Raw genomic sequence first — 22708 nt, 5'->3', positions numbered from 1 at the left:
ACCTGTGCCCCCTACTGTGCCAACTTGCTGTGCTTTAGCCACCCGGCGCTCCGCTCGTTGTTGTGAGCGTCGCTCCTCCGCCCTCCGTTGTTGCTGGAGGGCGACTGCCTCCAACTGCCCAGTAGCGTCCTTCACGAGCCTCCTCCACTGAGGCCGATCTTGACACCGCTGGTACCAGTCATCGGCAAGTCCACTCAGCTCCACGTCCTCCTGTACCACATCACTCCATCTCTTCTCTAGCCCGTGCCGCGCCCGTTTAGCCCCCTGGATCCGGCCGAACAAAAGCTGTTGAGGCATGCGGTGGCTGGGCACGCGGTGGCTGGGCATGCGGGCTACATGACCCAGCCAACGCAGCCTTGCCTGCCGGAGGAGCTCACCGATGGGACTTTGTCCAGATCACACAGTGACACACACAGTGTGACACACAGTGACACACACACACAGTGACACACACACAGTGACACACACACACACACAGTGACACACACACAGTGACACACACACACACAGTGACACACACACACAGTGACACACACACAGTGACACACACATCACGTGATATATTTATTTATTCAACTCCTAGTCGCTGAAGCCTTCAACTGACTCTGTGAGCACTGCAGTGGTGGTGGTTGTGGTGGTGGTTGTGGTGGTGGTTGTGGTGGTGGTTGTGGTGGTGGTGGTTGTGGTGGTTGCTGTTGCTGCGGTTGCAGTGGTTGCGGTGGTTGTGGTGGTTGTGGTGGTGGTTGTGGTGGTTGCTGCGGGTGCGGTGGTTGCGGTTGTTGCGATGGTTGTGGTGGTTGCGGTGGTTGCGGTGGTGGTTGCTGTGGTTGCGGTGGTTGTTGCGATGGTTGCGGTGGTGGTTGTGGTGGTGGTGGTGGTTGTGGTGGTTGTGGTGGTGGTTGTGGTGGTTGCGGTGCTGGTTGTGGTGGTTGTGCTGGTTGTGGTGGTGGTTGTGGTGGTTGTGGTGGTTGTGGTGGTTGTTGTGGTGGTGGTTGTTGTGGTTGTGGTGGTTGTTGCGGTGGTTGTTGTGGTTGTGGTGGTGGTTGCGGTGGTTGCAGTGGTTGTGGTGGTTGTTGCGGTGGTTGTGGTGGTTGCGGTGGTTGTGGTGGTGATTGTGGTGGTTGTGGTGGTGGTGGTTGTGGTGGTTGTGGTGGTGGTTACGGTGGTTGTGGTGGTGGTTGTGGTGGTGGTTGTGGTGGTTGTGGTTGTGGTGGTTGTGGTGGTGGTTACGGTAGTTGTGGTGGTGGTGGTTGTGGTGGTGGTTGTGGTGGTTGTGGTGGTGGTGGTGGTTGCGTTGGTGGTTGTGGTGGTTGTGGTGGTGGTTGTTGTGGTGGTTGTGGTGGTGGTGGTTGTGGTGGTGGTGGTTGTGGTGGTTGTGGTGGTTGTGGTGGTGATGGTGGTTGTTGTGGTGGTTGTGGTGGTGGTTGTGGTGGTGGTTGTGGTGGTGGTGGTGGTTGTGGTGGTGGTTGTGGTGGTTGTGGTGGTGGTTGTTGTGGTGGTTGTTGTGGTGGTTGTGGTGGTTGTTGTGGTGGTTGTTGTGGTGGTTGTGGTGGTGGTTACGGTGGTTGTGGTGGTGGTTGTTGTGGTGGTTGTGGTGGTTGCGCTAATCGCTGCTGTCACTGGAGTCTCCTTCATCGTCGTCGTCGTCACAGGAGACGGGGAAGCGCAGAACGGCGGCCACTCCACTGAGCTGTGCCAGCTCTGTGGGCCCAGGACATCCACGGGGAGAGAGACACGGGGAGAGAGACACGGGGAGAGAGACACGGGGAGAGAGACACGGGGAGAGACACGGGGAGAGAGAGACACGGGGAGAGAGACACGGGGAGAGAGACGCGGGGAGAGAGACGCGGGGAGAGAGACACGAGGAGAGAGACACGGGGAGAGAGACACGGGGAGAGAGACACGGGGAGAGAGACACGGGGAGAGAGACACGGGGAGAGAGACACGGGGAGAGAGACACGGGGAGGGAGAGACACGGGGAGAGAGACACGGGGAGAGAGACACGGGGAGAGAGACACGGGGAGAGAGACACGGGGAGAGAGACACGGGGAGAGAGACACGGGGAGGGAGAGACACGGGGAGAGAGACACGTGGAGAGAGACACGGGGAGAGAGACACGGGGGAGAGAGAGACACGGGGAGAGAGACACGGGGAGAGAGACACGTGGAGAGAGACACGGGGAGAGAGACGCGGGGAGAGAGACACGGGGAGAGAGACGCGGGGAGAGAGACACAGGGGGAGAGACGCGGGGAGAGAGACACGGGGAGAGAGACACGAGGAGAGAGAGACACGGGGAGAGAGACACGGGGAGAGAGACGCGGGGAGAGAGACACGGGGAGAGAGACACGGGGAGAGAGACACGGGGAGAGAGACACGTGGAGAGAGACACGGGGAGAGAGACACGGGGAGAGAGAGACACGGGGAGAGAGAGACACGGGGAGAGAGACACGGGGAGAGAGACGGGGATAGAGAGACACGGGGAGAGAGACACGGGGAGAGAGACACGGGGAGAGAGACACGGGGAGAGAGACACGGGGAGAGAGACACGGGGAGAGAGACACGGGGAGAGAGACACGGGGAGAGAGACACGTGGAGAGAGACACGGGGAGAGAGACACGGGGAGAGAGACACGGGGAGAGAGACACGGGGAGAGAGACACGGGGAGAGAGACACGGGGAGAGAGACGCGGGGAGAGAGACGCGGGGAGAGAGACGCGGGGAGAGAGACGCGGGGAGAGAGACACGGGGAGAGAGACACGGGGAGAGAGACACGGGGAGAGAGACACGGGGAGAGAGACACGGGGAGAGAGACACGGGGAGAGACACACGGGGAGTGAGACACGGGGAGAGAGACACGGGGAGAGAGACACGGGGAGAGAGACACGGGGAGAGAGACACGGGGAGAGAGTGGTGGGTGTAGCGGTTAGCGCGCTGAGCTCGCTCACGGCCAACACGAGTGACAATTTTCTGAACCGGTCCTGGGCCTCCCCTAGGTCGACTCAGCCTCAAATGAGTACCTGGTGCGGTGTGTAAACATCGCCACTGGGGAGACAAAGGCGGCCGGGCGTGGTGCTGGCCACCCCACCCCCCCTTCGTGTGCCACAGTGCCGGCCTTCATAGGTGCTACTGCTAACAGCACTTGCCCCTACAGTCTGTTAAGGCTACACGGGGGATCTTTGTCTTTGTGTCTGTGTGTGTCTGTGTGTGTCTGTGTGTGTGTCTGTGTGTCACTCACGCTCGCCAGACACGTGTAGACTTGAGAACACCCTGCATACAGACAGGGGAGAGGGTGAGTGAGTGGGTGTATGAGTGAGTGAGTGAGTGGGTGAGTGAGTGAGTGGATGAGTGAGTGAGTGGGTGAGTGAGTGAGTGGGTGAGTGAGTGGGTGAGTGAGTGGGTGAGTGAGTAGGTGAGTGGATGAGTGGGTGAGTGAGTGAGTGAGTGAGTGGGTAGGTGAGTGAGTGAGTGAGTGGATGAGTGAGTGAGTGAGTGGGTGAGTGAGTGGGTGAGTGAGTGGGTGAGTGAGTAGGTGAGTGGATGAGTGGGTGAGTGAGTGAGTGAGTGAGTGATTGGGTGAGTGAGTGGGTGAGTGAGTGGGTGAGTGGATGAGTGAGTGGGTGAGTGAGTGAGTGGGTGAGTGAGTGGGTGAGTGGATGAGTGAGTGGGTGAGTGAGTGAGTGGGTGAGTGGGTGAGTGGGTGAGTGAGTGAGTGAGTGGGTGAGTGAGTGAGTGGATGAGTGAGTGAGTGAGTGAGTGGGTGAGTGAGTGGGTGAGTGAGTGGGTGAGTGAGTAGGTGAGTGGGTGAGTGAGTGAGTGGGTGAGTGAGTGGGTGAGTGAGTGGGTGAGTGGATGAGTGAGTGGGTGAGTGAGTGGGTGAGTGGGTGAGTGAGTGAGTGGGTGAGTGGGTGGGTGAGTGGGTGAGTGAGTGAGTGAGTGGATGAGTGAGTGAGTGGGTGAGTGAGTGGGTGAGTGGGTGAGTGAGTGAGTGGGTGAGTGAGTGGGTGAGTGGGTGAGTGAGTGAGTGGATGAGTGAGTGAGTGAGTGGGTGAGTGAGTGGGTGAGTGAGTGGGTGAGTGAGTAGGTGAATGGATGAGTGGGTGAGTGAGTGAGTGAGTGGATGAGTGAGTGAGTGAGTGGGTGAGTGAGTGAGTGAGTGGATGAGTGAGTGAGTGGGTGAGTGAGTGGGTGAGTGAGTGGGTGAGTGAGTAGGTGAGTGGATGAGTGGGTGAGTGAGTGAGTGAGTGGGTGAGTGAGTGGGTGAGTGGATGAGTGAGTGGGTGAGTGAGTGAGTGGGTGAGTGAGTGGGTGAGTGAGTGGATGAGTGAGTGAGTGAGTGGGTGAGTGAGTGGGTGAGTGAGTGGATGAGTGAGTGAGTGAGTGGGTGAGTGAGTGAGTGAGTGAGTGGATGAGTGAGTGAGTGAGTGGGTGAGTGAGTGGGTGAGTGAGTAGGTGAGTGAGTAGGTGAGTGGGTGAGTGAGTGAGTGGGTGAGTGAGTGGGTGAGTGGGTGAGTGAGTGGGTGAGTGGGTGAGTGGGTGAGTGAGTGAGTGGGTGAGTGGGTGAGTGGGTGAGTGAGTGAGTGAGTGGATGAGTGCGTGAGTGAGTGGGTGAGTGGGTGAGTGAGTGAGTGAGTGAGTGGATGAGTGAGTGAGTGAGTGGGTGAGTGAGTGGGTGAGTGAGTGGGTGAGTGAGTAGGTGAGTGGATGAGTGGGTGAGTGAGTGAGTGAGTGATTGGGTGAGTGAGTGGGTGAGTGAGTGGGTGAGTGGATGAGTGAGTGGGTGAGTGAGTGAGTGGGTGAGTGAGTGGGTGAGTGGATGAGTGAGTGGGTGAGTGAGTGAGTGGGTGAGTGGGTGAGTGGGTGAGTGAGTGAGTGAGTGAGTGGGTGAGTGAGTGAGTGGATGAGTGAGTGAGTGAGTGAGTGAGTGGGTGAGTGAGTGGGTGAGTGAGTGGGTGAGTGAGTAGGTGAGTGGGTGAGTGAGTGAGTGGGTGAGTGAGTGGGTGAGTGAGTGGGTGAGTGGATGAGTGAGTGGGTGAGTGAGTGGGTGAGTGGGTGAGTGAGTGAGTGGGTGAGTGGGTGGGTGAGTGGGTGAGTGAGTGAGTGAGTGGATGAGTGCGTGAGTGAGTGGGTGAGTGGGTGAGTGAGTGAGTGGGTGAGTGGGTGGGTGAGTGGGTGAGTGAGTGAGTGAGTGGATGAGTGCGTGAGTGAGTGGGTGAGTGAGTGAGTGAGTGGGTGAGTGAGTGAGTGGGTGAGTGAGTAGGTGAGTGAGTGGGTGAGTGAGTGCGTGAGTGGATGAGTGAGTGAGTGAGTGGGTGAGTGAGTGAGTGGATGAGTGAGTGAGTGAGTGGGTGAGTGAGTGAGTGAGTGAGTGAGTGGGTGAGTGAGTGGGTGAGTGAGTGAGTGGGTGAGTGAGTGAGTGAGTGAGTGGGTGAGTGAGTGGATGAGTGAGTGAGTGAGTGGGTGAGTGAGTGAGTGGATGAGTGAGTGAGTGAGTGGGTGAGTGAGTGAGTGAGTGAGTGAGTGGGTGAGTGAGTGGGTGAGTGAGTGAGTGGGTGAGTGGGTGAGTGAGTGAGTGGGTGAGTGAGTGGGTGAGTGAGTGAGTGAGTGAGTGGGTGAGTGAGTGAGTGGGTGAGTGAGTAGGTGAGTGAGTGGGTGAGTGAGTGCGTGAGTGGATGAGTGAGTGAGTGAGTGGGTGAGTGAGTGAGTGGATGAGTGAGTGAGTGAGTGGGTGAGTGAGTGAGTGAGTGAGTGAGTGGGTGAGTGAGTGGGTGAGTGAGTGAGTGGGTGAGTGAGTGAGTGAGTGAGTGGGTGAGTGAGTGGATGAGTGAGTGAGTGAGTGAGTGGGTGAGTGGGTGAGTGAGTGAGTGGGTGAGTGAGTGGGTGAGTGAGTGGATGAGTGAGTGAGTGAGTGGGTGAGTGAGTGAGTGAGTGAGTGAGTGAGTGAGTGAGTGAGTGAGTGAGTGGATGAGTGAGTGAGTGAGTGGGTGAGTGAGTGGGTGAGTGAGTAGGTGAGTGGGTGAGTGAGTGAGTGGGTGAGTGAGTGGGTGAGTGTGTGAGTGTGTGAGTGAGTGGGTGAGTGGGTGAGTGGGTGAGTGAGTGAGTGAGTGGGTGAGTGGGTGAGTGGGTGAGTGAGTGAGTGAGTGAGTGGATGAGTGCGTGAGTGAGTGGGTGAGTGGGTGAGTGAGTGAGTGAGTGAGTGGATGAGTGAGTGAGTGAGTGGGTGAGTGAGTGAGTGGATGAGTGAGTGAGTGAGTGGATGAGTGAGTGAGTGAGTGGGTGAGTGAGTGGGTGAGTGAGTAGGTGAGTGAGTAGGTGAGTGGGTGAGTGAGTGAGTGGGTGAGTGAGTGGGTGAGTGAGTGGGTGAGTGGGTGAGTGAGTGAGTGGATGAGTGAGTGAGTGAGTGGGTGAGTGAGTGGATGAGTGAGTGAGTGGGTGAGTGAGTGAGTGGATGAGTGAGTGAGTGAGTGGGTGAGTGAGTGGGTGAGTGAGTAGGTGAGTGAGTAGGTGAGTGGGTGAGTGAGTGAGTGGGTGAGTGAGTGGGTGAGTGAGTGGGTGAGTGGGTGAGTGAGTGAGTGAGTGAGTGGGTGAGTGGGTGGGTGAGTGGGTGAGTGAGTGAGTGGATGAGTGCGTGAGTGAGTGGGTGAGTGGGTGAGTGAGTGAGTGAGTGAGTGGATGAGTGAGTGAGTGAGTGGGTGAGTGAGTGGGTGAGTGAGTGGGTGAGTGAGTAGGTGAGTGGATGAGTGGGTGAGTGAGTGAGTGAGTGGATGAGTGAGTGAGTGAGTGGGTGAGTGAGTGAGTGGATGAGTGAGTGAGTGAGTGGGTGAGTGAGTGGGTGAGTGAGTGGGTGAGTGAGTAGGTGAGTGGATGAGTGGGTGAGTGAGTGAGTGATTGAGTGAGTGAGTGGGTGAGTGAGTGGGTGAGTGGATGAGTGAGTGGGTGAGTGAGTGAGTGGGTGAGTGAGTGGGTGAGTGGATGAGTGAGTGGGTGAGTGAGTGAGTGGGTGAGTGAGTGGGTGAGTGGGTGAGTGAGTGAGTGAGTGGGTGAGTGGGTGGGTGAGTGGCTGAGTGAGTGGATGAGTGCGTGAGTGAGTGGGTGAGTGAGTGAGTGGGTGAGTGAGTAGGTGAGTGAGTGGGTGAGTGAGTGGGTGAGTGAGTAGGTGAGTGAGTGGGTGAGTGAGTGGGTGAGTGAGTGAGTGAGTGAGTGGGTGAGTGGGTGGGTGGATGAGCGAGTTGGTGAGTGAATGAGTGAGTGGGTGAGTGAGTTGGTGAGTGAGTAGGTGAGTGAGCGGGTGGGTGAGCGAGTTGGTGAGTGAGTGGGTGGGTGGGTGAGTGAGTAGGTGATTGAGTGGGTGAGTGAGTGGGTGAGTGAGTGAGTGGGTGAGTGGGTGGGTGGATGAGCGAGTTGGTGAGTGAATGAGTGAGTGGGTGAGTGAGTTGGTGAGTGAGTGGGTGAGTGAGCGGGTGGGTGAGCGAGTTGGTGAGTGAGTGAGCGGGTGGGTGAGCGAGTTGGTGAGTGAGTGAGTGGGTGGGTGAGTGAGTTGGTGAGTGACCACTCACCTCACCGTCCCTCCGTTCTCCCTCACGCTGTCCACGAGACGGACGTAACGACTCCGCACCAGCACGTCCGGGTTCCTGTCAACCAGACAGACACTCACTCACTACTCACGCACTACTAAAGGAATCATGATGGCGGCGCGTACACATGCAGCGGCTCCTCTCTCTCCCATCAGATCGGTGTGTTCATGTTTTTTTGTGTTATCCATCTACGTGCATTGGTTCGTCATCATCACGTCGATTAAACGCAAGGCGCACATACCCTCGCGAATTTCTGCCCGCCATCGGCAGAACCACACTCATGGATATAAACCCAGCAGACGCGGAAGAGCTACGCGACTGCGGTCTGCTCCAGAGGCCTGCTCTACCACCGACCCCCACTACTGCAACCAGCCGACAGTGGAAGCGCCCACAGGCGGTGTACGAGGAAGCAGAAGAGGGGAAAGCGCGGAGGTATCGAGGCTAGGCGAGCGGCTAGCCCTCACCGGCCGGCTATCCCTACCATCACACTGGCCAACGTACGCTCGCTGGAAAACAAACTGGACTATATCCGCCTTCTTCGTACAACTTCCAGGACTGTGAGTGAGTGCTGTGTCCTTGTGTTTGTGGAGACATGGCTTAACGATAACGTCCCGGACCATGCCATTCAGCTAGCCGGGCTAACATGTTACCGGGCGGACAGAGCGCTCGTCGAGGGGGGGAAGACTCGCGGCGGGGGACTCTGTTTACATCACCGATGCCCTGGTGCCGCGACGCTGTTGTGGTCTGCCAACACTGCTCATCATTGGTGGAGTTTATGGTAATTAAATGCCGGCCATTCTACCTGCCGAGGGAATTTAGTTCCATATTGCTGGTGGCACTATACATCCCCCCTGGCTCCGAAAACAACAGGAACGAGGCACTGTATGAACTCCATCAGCACATCGGTGACCAGCAGACAGCCCACCCAGATGCCTTCCTCATTCTGGCTGGGGATTTAAAAGGTGCCTACAAAGCCCGTCCCCTCCCCCACCTTGGGGCCTCAGATCACACCACTGTTCTGCTAACGTCAGCGTACAGGCCGCTGGTTAGAGTCACCAAACCAGTTATAAAGCGGATCTGCGTGTGGCCTGAGGGGTCTTCAGAGGCACTCCAGGACTGCTTCTCCACCACCGACTGGAACATGTTCAGAAAGGCAGCCACCTAGAACAACACCGTAGACCTCCAGGAGTACACGGAGACCGTCACTTCCTACATGAGGAAGTGCACGGAGGATGTCACGGTCACCAGAACCATCTCCATTCGGGCCAACCAGAAGCCATGGCTGACAGGGGAAGTCCACAGGCTCCTGAGGGCTCGGAGCGCCGCCTTCAAAGCTGGCGAGGAGATGGGCCTGAAGACAGCCAGGGCCAACCTGTCGCGAGGCATCAGATTGGCCAAGAGGCAGTACTCCAGGAGGATCGCCGACCGCTTCAATGACAGCAGAGACACCCGGAACCCGTGGCGAGGGATGCAGACCATCACGGACTATAAACCCTCTCCGCAGACCTGTGACAGCTCCACCTCTCTGCTGAACCAGCTGAAGGACTTCTTCGCTCGCTTTGAGGCAGACAACAGCACCCCAGCACAGAAGACTCCACCACCTCCCGGCGACCAGGTGCTGACGCTATCCCCAGATAGCGTGAGGGGATCCCTCAGAAGGACGAACCCAGGGAAAGCCCAGGGCCCTGACAACATTCCGGGTCGTGTCCTGATAGACTGTGCGGAGGAGCTCACGGATGTCTTCACCGACATCTTTAACACCTCGCTGAGACAGGCTGTTGTACCTACGTGCCTCAAAGCTACCACCATCATCATCCCGGTCCCGAAGAAGTCATCACCCTCCTGCAACAATGACTACCGCCCGGTCGCACTCACTCCAATCCTTATGAAGTGCTTCGAGCGGCTAGTCCTACAACACATCAAGTCTGTCCTTCCCCCCGCCCTGGACCCTTTCCAGTTTGCGTATCGGTCTAACCGCTCGAGCGATGACGCCATCTCCGCTACCCTCCACTCAGCTCTCACCCATCTGGAGACTAAAGACTCCTACGTCAGAATGCTGTTTCATCGACTTCAGCTCAGCATTCAACACAATCATCCCCCAGCAGCTCATCCACAAACTAGACCACCTGGGGCTCAACACCTCCCTGTGCAACTGGCTCTTGGACTTCCTGACCGGGAGACCACAGGCAGTTCGAGTTGGCAGCAACACCTCCGGCACCATCACACTGAACACAGGGGTCCCCCAAGGATGTGTGCTGAGCCCCCTCCTCTTCACTTTGCTGACCCACGACTGCACACCATCATTCAGCTCCAACCTCTTCATTAAGTTTGCGGATGACACAACTCTGGTGGGCGCCATCAAAAACTACAGGAGTGAGGTGAGCAGGCTGGCCACGTGGTGCAAGGACAACAATCTCCACCTGAATGTTGAGAAGACGAAGGAGATTGTTGTGCACACCCAGCATACTGCGCTAACCATCAACGGTGCTGCAGTGGAGAGGGTGAGATGCACCAAGTTCCTGGGTGTGCACATCTCTGAAGACCTGTCGTGGAGTCACAACACTGCATCACTGGCCAAAAAAGCCCAACAGCGCCTGTGCTTTCTCCGCAAACTGAGAAGTGCAGGAGCCCCGCCCCGTCCCCCATCATGCGGGGCTCAATGAGAGGATCATTGGTGTCTCTCCCCCCCCTCTTCTGGACATTTATAACACCCGCGTCACCAGCAAAGCAATCAAGATTGCAGGTGATCCCACCCACCCATCTCACAGCGTCTTTCAGCCTGCTGCCGTCAGGGAGGAGATTGCGGAGTCTTCGGGCCAAGTCCAGCAGGCTCAAAGACAGCTTCTTTCACCTGGCTGTCAGGAGACTCAACTCCCCCCCTGCTCTACCATCACTCCCCCCCCTCTGCCCACACTCCCCCCTTTGCCCCCTGACCCCGACCCCCCCACACACACACACATTCACTCGTACATCCTGATGTCTGGACTGCGCATTGCACTACATCGCACTACCACACCGGTTTAAATATCTTATTTCTTTAAATATTTTATTCAAATAATATTCTACATTTTATAATTTTCACGACTGTTCTTTATTTTAAGTCTATTACATTTTTGATTATTTATCTAGTGTTGATCGCCGATTGTTCATTGTTTATTTATGTCTGTTAATTGTGATTCATTTTTTTAATTGCTTGGTTGCACCGTGGGACCAAGAGAGAGGACTGCAATTTCATCTGTGTTGTATGTCATGCATGTAACACACTTGACAATAAAGTGACTTTTGACTTTTTGACTAACAGCACTTGCCCCTACAGCCCTGCTAGAGGCTACCTGGGGGAGCTTTGTCTGTGTGTATCATAGGTGATGCTACTCGCTACGAACAGCACTTGCCCCCACATCCCTGCTGGAGGCTACCTGGGGCAGCTTTGTCTGTGTCTTTGTGTCTACCTGAACAGGTGGTCGCTGACCAGCAGCGAGTCGACTGCCAGCGCCTCATTGGCTCTCTCCACGTGCTTCAGGCTGGCCAATGAGAGAGCACACACACAGTCACGTGGTGGTGAGTGGGTGGGTGAGTGAGTGAGTGGTGAATGTAGTGGTGAGTGAGTGGATGAGTGAGTGAGTGGGTGAGTGAGTGGGTAAGTGAGTGTGTGAGTGAGTGTGTGAGTGAGTGGGTGAGTGAGTGGGTGAGTGAGTGGGTGAGTGAGTGGGTGAGTGAGTGAGTGAGTGGATGAGTGAGTGTGTGAGTGGGTGAGTGAGTGAGTGGTGAGTGAGTGGTGAGTGAGTGGTGAGTGAGTGGGTGAGTGAGTGAGTGGTGAGTGAGTGTGTGAGTGAGTGGGTAAGTGAGTGTGTGAGTGGGTGAGTGAGTGAGTGGTGAGTGAGTGGATGAGTGAGTGAGTGGGTGAGTGAGTGGGTAAGTGAGTGTGTGAGTGAGTGTGTGAGTGAGTGTGTGAGTGAGTGGATGAGTGAGTGAGTGGGTGAGTGAGTGGGTAAGTGAGTGTGTGAGTGAGTGTGTGAGTGAGTGGGTGAGTGAGTGGGTGAGTGAGTGGGTGAGTGAGTGGGTGAGTGAGTGAGTGAGTGGATGAGTGAGTGTGTGAGTGGGTGAGTGAGTGAGTGGTGAGTGAGTGGTGAGTGAGTGGTGAGTGAGTGGGTGAGTGAGTGAGTGGTGAGTGAGTGTGTGAGTGAGTGGGTAAGTGAGTGTGTGAGTGAGTGAGTGGTGAGTGAGTGGGTGAGTGAGTGGATGAGTGAGTGTGTGAGTGAGTGGGTAAGTGAGTGTGTGAGTGAGTGAGTGAGTGAGTGGGTGAGTGAGTGGTGAGTGTGTGTGTGTGTGAGTGAGTGGGTGGGTGAGTGAGTGAGTGAGTGAGTGGGTGGGTGAGTGAGTGGGTGAGTGAGTGGTGAGTGAGTGGTGAGTGAGTGTGTGTGTGAGTGAGTGGGTGGGTGAGTGAGTGGGTGAGTGAGTGAGTGAGTGGGTGAGTGAGTGGTGAGTGAGTGGTGAGTGAGTGGTGAGTGAGTGTGTGTGTGTGTGAGTGAGTGGGTGGGTGAGTGAGTGGGTGAGTGAGTGAGTGAGTGGATGAGTGAGTGTGTGAGTGAGTGGTGAGTGAGTGTGTGAGTGAGTGTGTGAGTGAGTGAGTGAGTGAGTGAGTGAGTGGATGAGTGAGTGTGTGAGTGAGTGGTGAGTGAGTGGGTGGGTGAGTGAGTGGGTGAGTGAGTGAGTGAGTGAGTGAGTGGATGAGTGAGTGTGTGAGTGAGTGGTGAGTGAGTGTGTGAGTGAGTGAGTGTGTGAGTGAGTGAGTGGGTGAGTGAGTGAGTGAGTGAGTGGTGAATGTAGTGGTGAGTGAGTGGGTGAGTGAGTGAGTGGGTGAGTGAGTGGGTGAGTGGTGAGTGAGTGAGTGGGTGGGTGGGTGAGTGGGTGAGTGAGTGAGTGGTGAATGTAGTGGTGAGTGAGTGGGTGAGTGAGTGAGTGGGTGAGTGAGTGGGTGAGTGGTGAGTGAGTGAGTGAGTGGGTGGGTGGGTGAGTGGGTGAGTGAGTGAGTGGTGAATGTAGTGGTGAGTGAGTGGGTGAGTGAGTGAGTGGGTGAGTGAGTGGGTGAGTGAGTGAGTGGGTGGGTGAGTGAGTAAGTGGGTGAGTGAGTGAGTGGTGAGTGGGTGAGTGAGTGAGTGGTGAATGTAGTGGTGAGTCAGTGTGTGTGTGAGTGGGTGAGTGGGTGAGTGGGTGAGTGAGTGAGTGGTGAATGTAGTGGTGAGTGAGTGGATGAGTGAGTGGGTGGGTGAGTGGGTGAGTGAGCGGGTGAGTGGTGAGTGAGTGAGTGAGTGGGTGGGTGGGTGGGTGAGTGGGTGAGTGAGTGGTGAATGTAGTGGTGAGTGAGTGGGTGAGTGAGTGAGTGGGTGAGTGAGTGAGTGAGTGGGTGAGTGAGTGGGTGGGTGAGTGAGTGGGTGGGTGAGTGAGTGAGTGACTGAGTGGGTGAGTGAGTGAGTGGGTGAGTGAGTGAGTGGTGAGTGGGTGAGTGAGTGAGTGAGTACCCATAGAATGCTCTGTCTGGCTCGTTCTGCATGGCTCAGTGAGTGACTGAGTGGGTGAGTGAGTGAGTGTGTGGGTGGGTGGGTGAGTGAGTGAGTGTGTGAGTGGTGAGTGGTGAGTGAGTGAGTGGTGAGTGAGTGAGTGAGTGGTGAGTGAGTGAGTGAGTGTGTGAGTGGTGAGTGAGTGAGTGAGTGTGTGAGTGGGTGAATGAGTGGTGAGTGAGTGAGTGGGTGAGTGAGTGTGTGAGTGGGTGGGTGGGTGAGTGAGTGTGTGAGTGGTGAGTGAGTGGGTGGTGAGTGAGTGGGTGAGTGAGTGGGTAAGTGAGTGGGTGAGTGAGTGAGTGAGTGACTGAGTGTGTGAGTGAGTGGTGAGTGAGTGTGTGAGTGAGTGGGTAAGTGAGTGAGTGAGTGAGTGGGTGAGTGAGTGAGTGACTGAGTGTGTGAGTGAGTGGTGAGTGAGTGTGTGAGTGAGTGGGTGAGTGAGTGTGTGAGTGAGTGTGTGAGTGAGTGGGTAAGTGAGTGAGTGAGTGGGTGAGTGAGTGAGTGACTGAGTATGTGAGTGAGTGGTGAGTGAGTGTGTGAGTGAGTGGGTAAGTGAGTGAGTGGGTGAGTGAGTGAGTGACTGAGTATGTGAGTGAGTGGTGAGTGTGTGAGTGAGTGGGTAAGTGAGTGAGTGAGTGAGTGGGTGAGTGAGTGAGTGAGTGACTGAGAGTGTGAGTGAGTGGTGAGTGAGTGTGTGAGTGAGTGGGTAAGTGAGTGTGTGAGTGAGTGAGTGGGTGAGTGAGTGTGTGAGTGAGTGTGTGAGTGAGTGGGTAAGTGAGTGAGTGAGTGGGTAAGTGAGTGAGTGAGTGAGTGGGTGAGTGAGTGAGTGAGTGACTGAGTGTGTGAGTGAGTGGTGAGTGAGTGTGTGAGTGGGTGAGTGAGTGGGTGAGTGAGTGTGTGAGTGAGTGAGTGAGTGTGTGAGTGGGTGAATGAGTGGTGAGTGAGTGAGTGGGTGAGTGAGTGTGTGAGTGAGTGAGTGTGTGAGTGAGTGGTGAGTGAGTGTGTGAGTGAGTGTGTGAGTGAGTGGTGAGTGAGTGTGTGAGTGAGTGGGTAAGTGAGTGAGTGAGTGGGTGAGTGAGTGACTGAGTGTGTGAGTGAGTGGTGAGTGAGTGTGTGAGTGAGTGGGTGAGTGAGTGTGTGAGTGAGTGTGTGAGTGAGTGGGTAAGTGAGTGAGTGAGTGAGTGGGTGAGTGAGTGAGTGACTGAGTATGTGAGTGAGTGGTGAGTGAGTGTGTGAGTGAGTGGGTAAGTGAGTGAGTGAGTGAGTGGTGAGTGAGTGAGTGAGTGGGTGAGTGAGTGGGTGAGTGAGTGTGTGAATGAGTGAGTGAGTGTGTGAGTGAGTGGGTGAGTGAGTGAGTGGGTGAGTGAGTGGGTGAGTGAGTGAGTGTGTGAGTGAGTGGTGAGTGAGTGAGTGAGTGTGTGAGTGGGTGGGTGGGTGAGTGAGTGAGTGAGTGTGCGAGTGGTGAGTGAGTGGGTGGTGAGTGAGTGGGTGAGTGAGTGGGTAAGTGAGTGAGTGAGTGGGTGAGTGAGTGACTGAGTGTGTGAGTGAGTGGTGAGTGAGTGTGTGAGTGAGTGGGTAAGTGAGTGAGTGAGTGGGTGAGTGAGTGAGTGACTGAGTGAGTGAGTGTGTGAGTGAGTGGGTGAGTGAGTGTGTGAGTGAGTGGGTGAGTGAGTGTGTGAGTGAGTGAGTGTGTGAGTGAGTGGTGAGTGAGTGTGTGAGTGAGTGTGTGAGTGAGTGGGTGAGTGAGTGAGTGTGTGAGTGAGTGAGTGGGTGAGTGAGTGTGTGAGTGAGTGTGTGAGTGAGTGACTGAGTGTGTGAGTGAGTGGGTGAGTGAGTGTGTGAGTGAGTGGTGAGTGAGTGGTGAGTGAGTGTGTGAGTGAGTGGTGAGTGAGTGTGTGAGTGAGTGGTGAGTGAGTGGTGAGTGAGTGTGTGAGTGAGTGGGTAAGTGAGTGAGTGAGTGAGTGAGTGAGTGGGTGAGTGAGTGAGTGACTGAGTGAGTGAGTGTGTGAGTGAGTGGGTGAGTGAGTGTGTGAGTGAGTGGGTGAGTGAGTGTGTGAGTGAGTGAGTGTGTGAGTGAGTGGTGAGTGAGTGTGTGAGTGAGTGTGTGAGTGAGTGGGTGAGTGAGTGAGTGTGTGAGTGAGTGAGTGGGTGAGTGAGTGTGTGAGTGAGTGTGTGAGTGAGTGACTGAGTGTGTGAGTGAGTGGGTGAGTGAGTGTGTGAGTGAGTGGTGAGTGAGTGGTGAGTGAGTGTGTGAGTGAGTGGTGAGTGAGTGTGTGAGTGAGTGGTGAGTGAGTGGTGAGTGAGTGGTGAGTGAGTGTGTGAGTGAGTGAGTGAGTGGGTGTGTGAGTGAGTGAGTGGGTGAGTGAGTGTGTGAGTGAGTGAGTGGGTGAGTGAGTGAGTGTGTGTGTGAGTGTGTGAGTGAGTGTGTGAGTGAGTGAGTGGGTAAGTGAGTGAGTGAGTGAGTGGGTGAGTGAGTGAGTGACTGAGTATGTGAGTGAGTGGTGAGTGAGTGAGTGAGTGGGTAAGTGAGTGAGTGAGTGAGTGGTGAGTGAGTGAGTGGGTGAGTGAGTGGGTGAGTGAGTGTGTGAATGAGTGAGTGAGTGTGTGAGTGAGTGGGTGAGTGAGTGGGTGAGTGAGTGAGTGGGTGAGTGAGTGAGTGAGTGTGTGAGTGAGTGGTGAGTGAGTGAGTGAGTGTGTGAGTGGGTGGGTGGGTGAGTGAGTGAGTGAGTGTGCGAGTGGTGAGTGAGTGGGTGGTGAGTGAGTGGGTGAGTGAGTGGGTAAGTGAGTGAGTGAGTGGGTGAGTGAGTGACTGAGTGTGTGAGTGAGTGGTGAGTGAGTGTGTGAGTGAGTGGGTAAGTGAGTGAGTGAGTGAGTGGGTGAGTGAGTGAGTGACTGAGTGAGTGAGTGTGTGAGTGAGTGGGTGAGTGAGTGTGTGAGTGAGTGGGTGAGTGAGTGAGTGTGTGAGTGAGTGAGTGTGTGAGTGAGTGGTGAGTGAGTGAGTGAGTGAGTGAGTGTGTGAGTGAGTGGGTGAGTGAGTGAGTGTGTGAGTGAGTGGGTGAGTGAGTGTGTGAGTGAGTGAGTGTGTGAGTGAGTGACTGAGTGTGTGAGTGAGTGGGTGAGTGAGTGTGTGAGTGAGTGGTGAGTGAGTGGTGAGTGAGTGTGTGAGTGAGTGGTGAGTGAGTGTGTGAGTGAGTGGGTGGGTGAGTGTGTGAGTGAGTGGGTGAGTGAGTGTGTGAGTGAGTGGTGAGTGAGTGTGTGAGTGAGTGGGTGGGTGAGTGTGTGAGTGAGTGAGTGGGTGAGTGAGTGTTTGAGTGAGTGAGTGTGTGAGTGAGTGGGTGAGTGAGTGTGTGAGTGAGTGAGTGAGTGGGTGAGTGAGTGAGTGTGTGTGTGAGTGTGTGAGTGAATGTGTGAGTGAGTGAGTGTGTGAGTGAGTGGTGAGTGAGTGAGTGGTGGGTGAGTGAGTGAGTGACTGAGTGTGTGAGTGAGTGAGTGTGTGAGTGAGTGACTGAGTGTGTGAGTGAGTGGTGAGTGAGTGTGTGAGTGAGTGAGTGGGTGAGTGAGTGTGTGTGTGAGTGTGTGAGTGAGTGTGTGTGTGAGTGTGTGAGTGAGTGTGTGAGTGAGTGGTGAGTGAGTGAGTGTGTGAGGGAGTGAGTGAGTGGTGAGTGAGTGAGTGTGTGAGTGAGTGTGTGAGTGAGTGGTGAGTGAGTGAGTGTGTGAGTGAGTGAGTGAGTGTGTGAGTGAGTGTGTGAGTGAGTGGTGAGTGAGTGAGTGTGTGAGTGAGTGAGTGTGTGAGTGAGTGAGTGTGTGAGTGAGTGTGTGAGTGTGTGAGTGAGTGAGTGTGTGAGTGAGTGTGTGAGTGAGTGAGTGAGTGGGTGAGTGAGTGAGTGACTGAGTGTGTGAGTGAGTGGTGAGTGAGTGAGTGTGTGAGTGGTGAGTGAGTGAATGAGTGGGTGAGTGAGTGAGTGACTGAGTGTGTGAGTGAGTGTGTGAGTGAGTGTGTGAGTGAGTGAGTGGGTGAGTGAGTGACTGAGTGTGAGTGAGTGGTGAGTGAGTGAGTGGTGAGTGAGTGTGTGAGTGGGTGAGTGAGTGAGTGTGTGAGTGAGTGAGTGTGTGAGTGAGTGAGTGTGTGAGTGTGTGAGTGAGTGTGTGAGTGAGTGTGTGAGTGAGTGGGTGAGTGAGTGTGTGATTGAGTGAGTGACTGAGTGTGTGAATGAGTGGGTGAGTGGGTGAGTGAGTGAGTGAGTAGTGAGTGAGTGAGTGGGTGAGTGAGTGAGTGAGTGGATGAGTGAGTGAGTGAGTGGGTGAGTGAGTGAGTGTGTGAGTGGGTGAGTGAGTGTGTGAGTGAGTGAGTGTGTGATTGAGTGAGTGACTGAGTGTGTGAGTGAGTGGTGAGTGAGTGTGTGAGTGAGTGGGTGAGTGAGTGGGTGAGTGAGTGTGTGAGTGAGTGGTGAGTGAGTGTGTGAGTGAGTGTGTGAGTGTGTGAGTGAGTGAGTGAGTGGGTGAGTGAGTGAGTGAGTGTGTGAGTGAGTGTGTGTGTGAGTGAGTGTGTGAGTGAGTGGGTGAGTGAGTGTGTGAGTGAGTGAGTGAGTGTGTGAGTGAGTGGGTGAGTGAGTGAGTGACTGAGTGAGTGAGTGGGTGAGTGAGTGAGTGAGTGAGTGACTGAGTGTGTGAGTGAGTGGGTGAGTGGTGAGTGAGTGTGTGAGTGAGTGTGTGAGTGAGTGGGTGAGTGAGTGTGTGAGTGAGTGGGTGAGTGAGTGTGTGATTGAGTGAGTGAGTGAGTGAGTGAGTGTGTGAGTGAGTGAGTGTGTGAGTGAGTGGTGAGTGAGTGGGTGAGTGAGTGTGTGAGTGAGTGAGTGAGTGTGTGAGTGAGTGGGTGAGTGAGTGTGTGAGTGAGTGGTGAGTGAGTGTGTGAGTGAGTGGGTGAGTGAGTGTGTGAGTGAGTGGGTGAGTGAGTGTGTGAGTGAGTGGGTGAGTGGGTGAGTGAGTGGTGAGTGAGTGTGTGAGTGAGTGGGTGAGTGGGTGGGTGAGTGGGTGAGTGAGTGAGTGAGTGGTGAGTGAGTGTGTGAGTGAGTGGTGAGTGTGTGAGTGAGTGAGTGACTGAGTGTGTGAGTGAGTAGTGAGTGGGTGAGTGTGTGAGTGAGTGGGTAAGTGAGTGAGTGAGTGAGTGGGTGAGTGAGTGACTGAGTGTGTGAGTGAGTGGTGAGTGAGTGTGTGAGTGAGTGGGTAAGTGAGTGAGTGTGTGAGTGGTGAGTGAGTGAGTGTGTGGGTGAGTGAGTGAGTGGGTGAGTGAGTGAGTGAGTGTGTGAGTGGGTAAGTGAGTGGTGAGTGAGTGTGTGAGTGAGTGAGTGAGTGTGTGAGTGGGTAAGTGAGTGAGTGAGTGGTGAATGTAGTGGTGAGTGAGTGGATGAGTGAGTGGGTGGGTGAGTGAGTGGGTGAGTGAGTGGGTGAGTGAGTGAGTGGTGAATGTAGTGGTGAGTCAGTGTGTGTGTGAGTGGGTGAGTGGGTGAGTGAGTGAGTGGTGAATGTAGTGGTGAGTGAGTGGATGAGTGAGTGGGTGGGTGAGTGAGTGGGTGAGTGAGTGGGTGAGTGAGTGGGTGAGTGAGTGAGTGGTGAATGTAGTGGTGAGTGAGTGGATGAGTGAGTGGGTGGGTGAGTGAGTGAGTGAGTGGGTGGGTGGGTGAGTGGGTGAGTGAGTGAGTGGTGAATGTAGTGGTGAGTGAGTGGGTGAGTGAGTGAGTGGGTGAGTGAGTGGGTGAGTGAGTGGGTGGGTGAGTGAGTAAGTGGGTGAGTGAGTGAGTGGTGAGTGGGTGAGTGAGTGAGTGGTGAATGTAGTGGTGAGTCAGTGTGTGTGTGAGTGGGTGAGTGGGTGAGTGGGTGAGTGAGTGAGTGGTGAATGTAGTGGTGAGTGAGTGGATGAGTGAGTGGGTGGGTGAGTGGGTGAGTGAGCGGGTGAGTGGTGAGTGAGTGAGTGAGTGGGTGGGTGGGTGAGTGGGTGAGTGAGTGGTGAATGTAGTGGTGAGTGAGTGGGTGAGTGAGTGAGTGAGTGGGTGAGTGAGTGAGTGAGTGAGTGAGTGAGTGGGTGAGTGAGTGGGTGGGTGAGTGAGTGAGTGGGTGAGTGAGTGTGTGAGTGGGTGAATGAGTGGTGAGTGAGTGAGTGGGTGAGTGAGTGTGTGAGTGGGTGGGTGGGTGAGTGAGTGTGTGAGTGGTGAGTGAGTGGGTGGTGAGTGAGTGGGTGAGTGAGTGGGTAAGTGAGTGGGTGAGTGAGTGAGTGAGTGACTGAGTGTGTGAGTGAGTGGTGAGTGAGTGTGTGAGTGAGTGGGTAAGTGAGTGAGTGAGTGAGTGGGTGAGTGAGTGAGTGACTGAGTGTGTGAGTGAGTGGTGAGTGAGTGTGTGAGTGAGTGGGTGAGTGAGTGTGTGAGTGAGTGTGTGAGTGAGTGGGTAAGTGAGTGAGTGAGTGGGTGAGTGAGTGAGTGAGTGAGTGACTGAGAGTGTGAGTGAGTGGTGAGTGAGTGTGTGAGTGAGTGGGTGAGTGAGTGTGTGAGTGAGTGTGTGAGTGAGTGGGTAAGTGAGTGAGTGAGTGGGTAAGTGAGTGAGTGAGTGAGTGGTGAGTGAGTGAGTGAGTGAGTGACTGAGTGTGTGAGTGAGTGGTGAGTGAGTGTGTGAGTGGGTGAGTGAGTGGGTGAGTGAGTGTGTGAGTGAGTGAGTGAGTGTGTGAGTGGGTGAATGAGTGGTGAGTGAGTGAGTGGGTGAGTGAGTGTGTGAGTGAGTGAGTGAGTGTGTGAGTGAGTGGTGAGTGAGTGTGTGAGTGAGTGTGTGAGTGAGTGGTGAGTGAGTGTGTGAGTGAGTGGGTAAGTGAGTGAGTGAGTGGGTGAGTGAGTGACTGAGTGTGTGAGTGAGTGGTGAGTGAGTGTGTGAGTGAGTGGGTGAGTGAGTGTGTGAGTGAGTGTGTGAGTGAGTGGGTAAGTGAGTGAGTGAGTGAGTGGGTGAGTGAGTGAGTGACTGAGTATGTGAGTGAGTGGTGAGTGAGTGTGTGAGTGAGTGGGTAAGTGAGTGAGTGAGTGAGTGGTGAGTGAGTGAGTGAGTGGGTGAGTGAGTGGGTGAGTGAGTGTGTGAATGAGTGAGTGAGTGTGTGAGTGAGTGGGTGAGTGAGTGAGTGGGTGAGTGAGTGGGTGAGTGAGTGAGTGTGTGAGTGAGTGGTGAGTGAGTGAGTGAGTGTGTGAGTGGGTGGGTGGGTGAGTGAGTGAGTGAGTGTGCGAGTGGTGAGTGAGTGGGTGGTGAGTGAGTGGGTGAGTGAGTGGGTAAGTGAGTGAGTGAGTGGGTGAGTGAGTGACTGAGTGTGTGAGTGAGTGGTGAGTGAGTGTGTGAGTGAGTGGGTAAGTGAGTGAGTGAGTGAGTGGGTGAGTGAGTGAGTGACTGAGTGAGTGAGTGTGTGAGTGAGTGGGTGAGTGAGTGTGTGAGTGAGTGGGTGAGTGAGTGTGTGAGTGAGTGAGTGTGTGAGTGAGTGGTGAGTGAGTGTGTGAGTGAGTGTGTGAGTGAGTGGGTGAGTGAGTGAGTGTGTGAGTGAGTGAGTGGGTGAGTGAGTGTGTGAGTGAGTGTGTGAGTGAGTGACTGAGTGTGTGAGTGAGTGGGTGAGTGAGTGTGTGAGTGAGTGGTGAGTGAGTGGTGAGTGAGTGTGTGAGTGAGTGTGTGAGTGAGTGACTGAGTGTGTGAGTGAGTGGTGAGTGAGTGGTGAGTGGTGAGTGAGTGTGTGAGTGAGTGGGTAAGTGAGTGAGTGAGTGAGTGAGTGGGTGAGTGAGTGAGTGACTGAGTGAGTGAGTGTGTGAGTGAGTGGGTGAGTGAGTGTGTGAGTGAGTGGGTGAGTGAGTGTGTGAGTGAGTGAGTGTGTGAGTGAGTGGTGAGTGAGTGTGTGAGTGAGTGTGTGAGTGAGTGAGTGAGTGAGTGTGTGAGTGAGTGAGTGGGTGAGTGAGTGTGTGAGTGAGTGTGTGAGTGACTGAGTGTGTGAGTGAGTGGGTGAGTGAGTGTGTGAGTGAGTGGTGAGTGAGTGGTGAGTGAGTGTGTGAGTGAGTGGTGAGTGAGTGTGTGAGTGAGTGGTGAGTGAGTGGTGAGTGAGTGGTGAGTGAGTGTGTGAGTGAGTGAGTGAGTGGGTGTGTGAGTGAGTGAGTGGGTGAGTGAGTGTGTGAGTGAGTGAGTGGGTGAGTGAGTGAGTGTGTGTGTGAGTGTGTGAGTGAGTGTGTGAGTGAGTGAGTGAGTGGGTAAGTGAGTGAGTGAGTGAGTGGGTGAGTGAGTGAGTGACTGAGTATGTGAGTGAGTGGTGAGTGAGTGTGTGAGTGAGTGGGTAAGTGAGTGAGTGAGTGAGTGAGGAGTGAGTGAGTGGGTGAGTGAGTGGGTGAGTGAGTGTGTGAATGAGTGAGTGAGTGTGTGAGTGAGTGGGTGAGTGAGTGGGTGAGTGAGTGAGTGGGTGAGTGAGTGAGTGTGTGAGTGAGTGGTGAGTGAGTGAGTGAGTGTGTGAGTGGGTGGGTGGGTGAGTGAGTGAGTGAGTGTGCGAGTGGTGAGTGAGTGGGTGGTGAGTGAGTGTGTGAGTGAGTGACTGAGTGTGTGAGTGAGTGGGTGAGTGAGTGTGTGAGTGAGTGGTGAGTGAGTGGTGAGTGAGTGTGTGAGTGAGTGGTGAGTGAGTGTGTGAGTGAGTGGTGAGTGAGTGGTGAGTGAGTGGGTGAGTGAGTGAGTGGGTGAGTGAGTGGGTGAGTGAGTGAGTGTGTGAGTGAGTGGTGAGTGAGTGAGTGTGTGAGTGGGTGGGTGGGTGAGTGAGTGAGTGAGTGTGCGAGTGGTGAGTGAGTGGGTGGTGAGTGAGTGGGTGAGTGAGTGGGTAAGTGAGTGAGTGAGTGGGTGAGTGAGTGACTGAGTGTGTGAGTGAGTGGTGAGTGAGTGTGTGAGTGAGTGGGTAAGTGAGTGAGTGAGTGAGTGGGTGAGTGAGTGAGTGAGTGACTGAGTGAGTGAGTGTGTGAGTGAGTGGGTGAGTGAGTGTGTGAGTGAGTGGGTGAGTGAGTGTGTGAGTGAGTGAGTGTGTGAGTGAGTGGTGAGTGAGTGTGTGAGTGAGTGTGTGAGTGAGTGGGTGAGTGAGTGAGTGTGTGAGTGAGTGAGTGGGTGAGTGAGTGTGTGAGTGAGTGTGTGAGTGAGTGACTGAGTGTGTGAGTGAGTGGGTGAGTGAGTGTGTGAGTGAGTGGTGAGTGAGTGGTGAGTGAGTGTGTGAGTGAGTGGTGAGTGAGTGGTGAGTGAGTGGTGAGTGAGTGGTGAGTGAGTGTGTGAGTGAGTGGGTAAGTGAGTGAGTGAGTGAGTGGGTGAGTGAGTGAGTGACTGAGTGAGTGAGTGTGTGAGTGAGTGGGTGAGTGAGTGAGTGTGTGAGTGAGTGAGTGGGGTGAGTGAGTGTGTGAGTGAGTGTGTGAGTGAGTGACTGAGTGTGTGAGTGAGTGGGTGAGTGAGTGTGTGAGTGAGTGGTGAGTGAGTGGTGAGTGAGTGTGTGAGTGAGTGGTGAGTGAGTGTGTGAGTGAGTGGTGAGTGAGTGGTGAGTGAGTGGTGAGTGAGT

The 22708-nt window shown here is 54.9% G+C and overlaps 1 protein-coding gene across 1 annotated transcript in view; it reads right to left on the bottom strand.

Annotated features, from left to right (window-relative positions):
• Positions 1-551: 551 nt before the first annotated feature.
• PELO (pelota mRNA surveillance and ribosome rescue factor) overlaps positions 552-22708 on the bottom strand; it is a 54997-nt gene continuing 32840 nt past the window's right edge. The window contains exons 9-12 of the mRNA XM_078885111.1: positions 11020-11091; positions 7553-7627; positions 3235-3266; positions 552-1701 (exon numbers count right to left, since the gene is read on the bottom strand). Of these exons, the coding sequence (XP_078741237.1) occupies positions 1604-1701; positions 3235-3266; positions 7553-7627; positions 11020-11091 (277 nt within the window). The 3' untranslated portion in view covers positions 552-1603. The remainder of the gene's footprint in view (positions 1702-3234; positions 3267-7552; positions 7628-11019; positions 11092-22708) is intronic.

This window comes from Lampetra fluviatilis, unplaced genomic scaffold (assembly GCF_964198595.1).
Source record: "Lampetra fluviatilis unplaced genomic scaffold, kcLamFluv1.1 SCAFFOLD_646, whole genome shotgun sequence".
Lineage (NCBI taxonomy): Eukaryota > Metazoa > Chordata > Hyperoartia > Petromyzontiformes > Petromyzontidae > Lampetra > Lampetra fluviatilis.
Note: the sequence above shows the minus strand (reverse complement) of the source record. Positions and strands in the feature narration are given on the sequence as shown.